General features: G+C 35.6%; 1 protein-coding gene across 2 annotated transcripts; it reads left to right on the top strand.

The window, feature by feature from the left end:
- The first annotated feature begins 2,465 nt into the window (after positions 1 to 2,465).
- Positions 2,466 to 8,822, top strand: LOC132105422 (sine oculis-binding protein homolog B-like). 2 transcript variants are annotated; one of them, XM_059510503.1, is made up of 6 exons: positions 2,466 to 2,750; positions 4,943 to 5,059; positions 5,153 to 5,291; positions 5,578 to 5,729; positions 7,164 to 7,262; positions 7,585 to 8,822. In XM_059510503.1, exons 1-6 carry the CDS (start codon positions 2,664 to 2,666, stop codon positions 8,818 to 8,820), a joined length of 1,830 nt encoding a protein of 609 aa, XP_059366486.1. In that variant the 5' UTR covers positions 2,466 to 2,663; the 3' UTR covers positions 8,821 to 8,822. The 2 variants fall into 2 exon arrangements, with proteins under 2 accessions (XP_059366486.1, XP_059366485.1); XM_059510502.1 differs by having other exon boundaries at positions 5,129 to 5,291.
- Positions 8,823 to 9,210: the final 388 nt, after the last annotated feature.

The following is a 9,210-nucleotide window of genomic DNA, read 5'->3' as shown; positions in this document are numbered from 1 at the left end:
TCAGCAAAGAATCCTGAAAAAATTCCATTTATTGAGTAACAGCTCTCCTGTTCCAGAGATGAGAGAAGTAAACACTTGCACAAAAACAGATTTAGTATTCCTCAAAATGAATTAAAACTAAAATGCAAACTATGATGCAATCCTGCAATGATTAAATAATAATAATCTCTCCATTGATGTGTGGTTTGTGAGGAGGACAATATCTGTCTGAGATACAACTATTTGAAAATCTGGAATATTGAGCAAATCATCTTTAACGTCGTTCAAATTAAGTTCTAGCAATGCATCATTCTGATCCAATTTTGCTTTAAAAGACAGCCACAAAATCATTATTGTAATGCATACTTTTAAAAGTAACTTTCCCCCAAACACTGCCTACATGAACACGGTAATCATTCAAGATAAATATCAAAGTACACACAGTCACAAATGAAGCTTTATCTCCCTCTGGTGGCCAGGAGAAGCACTGCATCTTCTGACGGCGCTCCATTATTATTATTATTGTGTTGAACAGGAACACACTTGCAAACTCATTGACAAAATACAAACGCAGTGCACTTGTGTTTCTAATTCAGGACATGTTTGATGTGTTTCAGAGCATCAGTGAGAGCTGACAGTCCATGGAAAGAAATCCTCTTCACAGAGAGAGAGAGAGATTCAGACCGGATCGGATGACACCCGCAGGGCGAGAAACCTGAACCCAGGGCTCTCCGTTTACACAAGTGCACTTGTTCTTTGAAACACTGTGCAGAGAGACTGTGTGTGTTTGAGAAAGAAAGGAACTGTGTGTGTACTGATTGAGAAAGAGATTTCACTTACTGCTCACATTATACTAACAAAAACAACACTGGTATCACCGTGTGTTTGGACATGATGCAGTGCAGGCCTACAAGTCACTCCACATTAAACTTCTCAACAACAACCATTTTACATTTTTAAAAACTTGTAAGACACGTACGTTTGCAATATCGGCCAACAAAACAAGTGTTTTTGTACAATTAAAAATAGAGACCAGAAGCTAGACACATTCAATTTCCAAAGTGCTCCGCTGACTCTTACAGGAATCATAACATGCAACTAAAAAATAATAGTAATGCAACCAAAATGAATGCATGTTGTTAATGAAGTTCCATGGTGATACTCTGAAAATAAATATAATGATACATAATAAAGTACCATGATTTTACCATCTGAAACCATAAAACTTTCCACTAAAGCTGTTTTTTTATTTTGAATAAAGAAGTAAATGAATACATAGTGCCAGCACTATACTTAAAAAACAAATCAATATTATTTGCAGGCCTATTGCCAAATGCTTTAATAGCATTTTTAAAAGTGCTGTTTATTTATAATTGACAATATTTTTTACTTAAATAAAAGCTGTTCATTTAACCGCAGCACATTTTCAGTTTCAGTTTTTATACCACAGTTGAACTCTTTCCAGTGTTGCCAACTTAGCAATTTTTTTATTAAATGTAACGACTTTTCAAAAAACCCTATTAACTTTACACATAGCAACAAATTTAACTAATTTTTTGGCAACTTTTGATAAGTGACACAAACGATAAAAAGGCAAACGTTTTCCATCTAAATTACACAAAAAGAGGAAACCAAAGATGTCTAGAGTACACACATCATGTGAAACGAGTTAGCTGCTATTTACAATTGTTCACTTCAAAAATATTAATCATAACTGAATAATTGTACATTTATGATACACCTTGTTAGTAGCTTGAACCAGCAACTGAAAAAAAACATCTAGAAAAATAGAAAAGCTATTAATTTTTTTTCCAGGACATTGTCTGTTATCTGTTGTTACCCGAAAACACATAATGCAATGCGTTATTTAAAATGAAGTTAAGAAACCTGTGGAAAACTCAATACAGAAAACTTCCTTCCTACACGTTATACTAGATTGTGCCATATTTTACAGAATTTTCTTAGAGCGTAGCATATTAATTATTAATATACTGCTTAAAACTATGATCATTCAGAATGTGTTGTTTTTTTTAAATTAGCTAATAATAAAAATCGAATTGTTAAAAAATATAAAAGTGTTCAATAATTAAATGTTGTATTTAAAAAAATACAGTTACTTATATTTTATTATATAACCCATTGATATTATTTTACAAACAAATCTAAATTGTTATTTTTTTATTTTTTGATGAGATCTGATGTAGCAACTGCAGTGACGTCACAAAGCCACTTAGCAATTTGTAGCAACAATTTGACCTTTCTTTAGCGACTTCCCGCGAAAATGATCGGCTCATTCCAACGGTTTTATGACGCGATACTCGGGATGTTTCGATGAACCGCGAGATGGTTAAGAATCAATTCAGAGATGTCAAACAAATCGTGATATAATTGGAGTAAGAGCTTATATAAAGTTATCTCTGATGGGAATTGACTGTCCGTCTTCTCTGAACGATGCATTTTAAATTAGAGGATATTATAGCAACGCTGTATCATTGCTGTTCTTGAGCGCTACCTGCTGGCCGAGAGCGAATGTGCGTCTCATGCAGCTCGTTCCCGGTGACTGATGGAGGGTTAAGCCTGTGGGAGGTGCTGGGCTCCTCCTCTCTCTCTCTCGCTCTCTCGCTCTCTCTCTCTCTCTCTCTCTCTCTCTCTCTCTCTCTCTCATTGTGTCCGCTCCGAGGCTCATGATGGAAGCGGAGCGACCCGCGGAGAACAAGCGCAGCAGGAAACCCGCTCATCCCGTGAAGAGAGCCGCGCGCGAGGAGATGAAGGTAAGAGACGAGGTGTGTGTGTGTGTGTGTGTGTGTGTGTGTGTGTGTGTCACTATCTCCGTCAGCTCGGAGCTCTGCTTGTGTTCAACACTGATGGCTGCTGGGAATTTTTAAAGTAACTTTGGATAAAAGCAAAGGTCTACTAAATGCAAAATATGAAAAATAAAATGTATGTAATGTTAAAGATTAGTTTTTGTCATTTGCTGGTGTTTTTCAGCAAGCATTTGATGCTCTTTAGATGAGCGGCTCCTGATATGATGCTAGGACTGCTGTGAACACTGGATAAATGCTTTATGTGTCCTAATCTGTAACATAATCCATAGGTTTAAAATGTCATAAAATATTTGAAAAGCCATACTGTATTTTTTTTTTAAATAAAATATGACACATATAATATTTAATATTAAAATGTATGTAAATATTTATGTAAAACGTTATTATTTTTCATGAGAAAAGCTGTGTACACTGTATTTTATAAGATAAAATATCTTATATAAAAATAGTAAAAAAAAAAAAATATATATATATATATATATATATATAAACCATAATATAGGTATATAAAATTATATATATTTTATATATATATATAAAAAAGTTAAATATATTATAAACATATTATTATTATAATAATTAATGTCATAGAAAACATGAAAAAGAAAATGCATTTAATATTAAAATATTTAAAAAGTAAACCAATTTCATAAAAATATGAACAATAACACATATTTAATATAAAATACCTTTGAAAAATAATAATAACAAACTATTAAAAATACCATGTTAAATGAAATAAAATATACAATAAAAAAATATGAAAAATAAAATATATTATAATATTACGATACTTTACAAACATATTTAATGTAAAACATTTAAAGATATTTGATGAAAATATTAAAATAATATTTTAAATTTGAAGATTAAAAAAAATGCAATAAAACATTTAAAAATACTACAAATATTTAAATGAATTGTGACTGAATCCCTGAGTTGCACCACTAACAAAAGTCATGTTGCAGAGCAGATCATGTGAAAACAGTTCGCATCAGAAGCTGTCTATAAAGTTGACTATGCATTGAAGCACAGCCCTGGACTGCGAGCGAGCGAGCGAGATCCACCGGGGGTGTAGAGTTACACCTTTACTCATTTTGATCCAAACACATGAAACCGAAGCCCGGCCTGATGCAAGCGGCCCGGGGCCCAGGACGGGGTCACTGCAGGTTTGTTGGCTTTGGATCGGGACGGAGCCGTCGCTCTCGCTCTCGCCCAACACATGTTCGTCTGAACGGTCCAAGAAGAAACCAAAACAAGATTATGGGATGAGCGAGGAGCGCCGCTGATGTAATCAGTCTCGGAGCCGCCGGAGAAGAGGAGGATTCTGGGAAGGCTGTTGGGTTCCCAGGAAACTCGCTGCTTTATTGATGGCTTTAATCGCTCTCGAAGGAAACGGTGATGATGAAAGATGAGCGTTTGGCTCATTCTAACATCACTTTCTCCTGGTTTTACTCTGGATATCAAGAGGAGATTTCTATCATACACAACTAATTTACATGCACTTACACACAAACACATGTATATATTTACAAAGATATCAAATTACAGAGACATGTGAAGATAATATTTAAAATAAACAATATAAAAATGTGACTATTTGATAAGTAATTAATAACAACAATAGACATATTTAAAAGAGTTATTAAATTAAACAATAAAACAGTTATGAAAAAAATATACAAAATAAAATATTTTATAAATAAGCATGAAAAACAAAGTATTTGTTAAAAAATCTGAGAAATAAAATATATTTAATATAAAATATTTAAGCAAATGTAGGCCTAATAAAACCATTTAAAAACTAACATTTTGATATAAAATAAAAATATTGATTAATGATATTTAATTTAATATAAAATATCAAAGAAGGTATTTTTACTTATTTTGTAAGTTTTAGTGTGTTTTTTTTAATTGTATTTTTATTTATAAAAATAGTTATTTCTTTAGTTTTAGTTGTTTTATTTTAGTGGATTAATACATTTATGAACTTGAGAAAAATCATTCAAAAAAAAAAACCTAGTTTTTTAAATGTATATTTTATTTGAGTTGAAATGTATTTTATTTGAAGTGACCAAGAAGTTTGTCTGCGTGTATCTATTGAACTGAAATCTCTCTGTTTGTGGTTTGTGTTGCAGAGCTTTGCTGAAAGCACCATGAATGAGTTGTTGGGATGGTACGGCTATGATTCAGTGGATCTGCAGGAGTCAGACACCGCTGACGGACGAAACCGTGTCAAACACCACCATATATCTGTCCTCACAGGTAGGTGTGCAGCTTCCTTGCTGCTGGATGCGTCGCTTCCTCTGACTGTGATTTATCCTCCAGAGAACTCAAAGCCACAGGAGAGGAAGCTGCCTTCATCATCATCTTCCTCTGAGGCCGTCAGAATCAGTGAGAAGGAGCCGGCGTCTCCGTCTTCATCCTCGTACTCCTCCTCGCTGCGCAGCAGGAACGTCATCGTGCCGCTCATCAAACCCTCTTCTGGTGCGCAGCTGCAGAAAACACCTGCAAATACACAAAGCTCCAGTGAATCTTCATCAGTTTGACCTTGAGTCTTCTTCTAAGTTTTAACTACAAGACTTTCTTCTGACTTAAGATGCTTGGTTAAGAACAAGGGCTGAGATATTTCTGTTTGCAGCACGCTTCTGTTTTTGTGAGCATTTGCTGCATGTGTTGTCAAACTGATGAAGATGTTTTGTTAATCTGCAGCGTGTTGAGTTCTCTCTCGGTGTGATGAGTGTGATACTGATTCTGACGTGTCTGTGTTCAGCGGAGGACGAGCAGAACGAGCCGATCGTCTGCGTCTGGTGTCAGAAGGAGGGCATGAAGCGCTATTCTCTGCTCATGGGCTCCGAGATCAAGAGCTTCTGCAGTGAGAAGTGTTTCGCCGCGTGTCGACGCGCCTTCTTCAAACACAACAAGGTGAAATCTGGCAGATTATCGGCCGATATATCGGTCAGACCGATTATTTTTTTAAAACCTACTGACAGCCTTTTGTGAATTCAGTGAAAATTATGTAAAAATTATAATATATAGATAATAAATCAGATTAAAATTAAATAAAATAATCAAATAAATTTATAATGAATGTAATTTATTTTGTATTTTATGCTTACAATAAGTTGTACAGTTTGGTCCAAAAGTCAAAGATTTAAAAATGTTACGTAAATTACACTTTATTGTCACAATTTGTGAGAAAAGGTAATTTTATGTTAGTATTTCCATAATTAATCTGTTATTTAGCATGTTAATGCTTCTCTGATGTTGGTTAATGGGCTTTTCACATACATGTACGAAATAAAATATTAGAATTTTTTACATACAGGTATTTTAGTAATAAAAAGTATATAAACATTTACATATTTTAAAATAAAACACTCAAAATAAAATGAATTACTTTATTTAAAATAATATTTTTTAATGTATTGTAATTGATTTAAATGTTATGGTTTTAGTTAACTCTAATAACCCTGATATATACGCGGACTATTTTAGTGAGAGTTTTAACCAAATTTATTTAAATATTTGTAAAAAAAATTATAAAAACAATTTAAGTATTTTAAAATATTTATTTCCAGTGACTAGTTTTTTTTTAATATAAAGTTCTACTATAATAACTCTGATATATGTGTGCATTTGATTGTTTTAGCATTTTATTAACATTTAATTATTTCATTTATACAGATGGTTTTATTTTATAATATTTATTTTAATTGATTAATGTTTTTTATATATATTTTTTTTTTCATTTATTAATGCACAATTGCATTATTTAAAAAAATGCATTGCACTGCAATTAATCATGACACACTGACAGATCAGTCTCTGCACTGACACACACAAACACACACACACACACACACACACACACTCGTTCACAATCATACTCTTGTGCTCACAGAATAACGTCTGTCGATTCTTCAGACACACTTGAACATATCCGTGTCTCTCAGATGATATTAGATATCAAAGCAAGCACCGTTCCCTGATTGCATTTCTCACACACACACAAACACACACACACACACACACACACACAGACACACAGACACACACACAGTAGATCTAGTGTTAGAATGAAAACAAAACGTTTTGTGTCAAACTCTGAATAACATAACTTTCTTCATCACGACTGAAGTGTCTTTGTGTTTGAATCAGCTGCTCTTATTGAGATACTATCAATGTATTATTGCTACTATTAATAATTCATTTTATGTTTTTTTTTATTTTAATTTTTTTTTATTATACATCCAGCAAAAAATATTTTTTTTGTTAATTAACCCTCTCAAATACATTTATATTTCAATCAAACAAAGCACTTCAGAGTTGTATCTGTGTTTGTTTGTGTTCCTCAAGGCTCGAGATGAGGATCGTCATGGCGACCAGTCTCCGCCCCCTGGCCAGACACTGGACACGCCCTCAAGACTTCTGCTGAAGATGAACAACAACACGCGTGTAGATAAACACACACACACACACACACACACACAAGTGTCCACGTGTGGCGCTTACTGCTTGAGAATATGGTTCCTACATAATAAACATATGAAGGAGTACGTTTATAAACATTAAATTTATTAACATTATAATTAATTATTTATAAAAAAAAGTAATTCATTAAAAATATATAATTTATGTAGAAATATGCATATAGCAGACACTTTTTATCCAAAGTGACTAACAAAAAAAGGAACAAAAGCAAATTTGATATGTCTTGATATCTTGATAATCGATGTGTATTAAAAAAACCCTTTATGTGTTGTCTCTCTCTCTGCAGGTGTGTGATTGGTGTAAACGCACGCGTCACACTGAAGAATACCTGGACTTCGGTTCGGGCGAGAAGCGTCTGCAGTTCTGCAGCAGCAAGTGTCTAAACCAGTACAAGATGGATGTGTTTTACCAGGAAGCTCGCACAGCTCTCACTGACTCTGGCTCCGCCCACAAAGATGGGGAGCCCAGCCCCAAAACGGCTGTCACGGAAACCCACAAACTGTTGACGGCGGAGGCCTGGGACAGACCAGTGAAAACCCTCTCGCCCCAAATGCCCATCTCACTGAGGATTCAGTCCAGCGCCACGCCCTCTTCTCCAGAGAAGCCACCCCCACAAAAGATGCCCCTCCCCTTTGTTATGAAAAGTCCCGCCCCTAACCCGCTACGCCCCCTCAGCCCCATCCAGAGGGCTACCTTTGCCCCGCCTCCTCTCCGCCAGCATTACTACGCCCCCTACATGCCCCTCCCCCCTGTGTACACACCCCATTTAGCCCCGCCCTGGCCTCAGCCAATGATATTATTGCCCTATCCAGTTTTTGTTCCAATTCCAGTGCCGATTCCCATTCCCATCCCTATTCCCACTCAAATGGGCCACAGAGGAGTAATTCGAAGCCTTCAAGAGCAGGAAGAGGAGGTTACAGCAGATCCGGGTCACACGGAGGAGACCACCAAGAGAGTAAAGAATGAACGATACGCTTCTCCCCTCTCTTCAGAGCGACAGGTGATCCAGTGTCTCCGAAAACACAAAGAGGAAGCTCCGACACACAGAACACTTTTGTACACATCTGTCGCTCCCAGAATCGCCAGTCCCGCCTCTTTGTACTCATTGGCCCGTACGACCGCAATACAAGCCACTTCGTTTTCATTGGACAGCACTGGCTCCGCCCTGATTCCATCTCCTCTCTCCGATTATGAAGATGTGAAGGAGAACAGCTACTTGAGTGGGCGGGACGATGGCTCGACCAATCGCTGGTCGGCAGAGCAGACGGAGTGCCGGAGCGACCAATCGAAAGAGAGCAGGGGGGAGGAGGAAGCGCCGCAGGCTGTAGAGCACACTTACACATGGTCTGTACCGCCGAAACTACGTGAGAAGAACACACTGATGGCCACGCAAACACATTTACAAATGCAAACACACAGCTGGGAGAAAAACACCGAACTGAGATCCGAGCCGTGCGGACGGGACGATCCAGAACCGCCCTTCAAGAGACGATGCTTGAGAACCAGAGACCAGAACAAATGAGGCCTGGGTGAGTCAACACACACACACACACACACACACACACACACAAACACACACACACAAACACACACACATCAACATCATTCATGTACAAATAGTCTGCTTTTTCAAATAATATTGTATAAAATAACTATATATATATATATATGTCATCTGTATTAAAAATTATTATTATTATTATGCTTATTTTAGTAAAAAAAGTGTAATTAAAAAAATACACTTTTATAAAATAATTCAACATATTTATAATTTATATTTTAAATAATTATACGTTTATATTGTATATTTATTTATTAAATATATCTGTAAAAAATGGGTAATTTAAAAATAGTATTTTTATTCAAAAATAAAAATTATATATATTTGTTTGTGTATTTGTAAAAGTTATGT

The sequence above is a fragment of the Carassius carassius genome, chromosome 26, assembly GCF_963082965.1.
Source record: "Carassius carassius chromosome 26, fCarCar2.1, whole genome shotgun sequence".
NCBI classification, from domain to species: Eukaryota; Metazoa; Chordata; class Actinopteri; order Cypriniformes; family Cyprinidae; genus Carassius; species Carassius carassius.
The sequence above is the reverse complement of the archived record's forward strand: the minus strand, read 5'-3'. Positions and strand labels throughout refer to the sequence as shown.

Bases quoted from the DNA above. Each gene is read 5' to 3' on its own strand.
- LOC132105422 (XM_059510502.1), top strand. From the start codon at position 2,664: ATGATGGAAGCGGAGCGACCCGCGGAGAACAAGCGCAGCAGGAAACCC. The intron at 5,292-5,577 runs GTGCGCAGCTGC...GTCTGTGTTCAG, and splicing joins GCTCATCAAACCCTCTTCTG to CGGAGGACGAGCAGAACGAG. The intron at 5,730-7,163 runs GTGAAATCTGGC...GTGTTCCTCAAG, and splicing joins CCTTCTTCAAACACAACAAG to GCTCGAGATGAGGATCGTCA.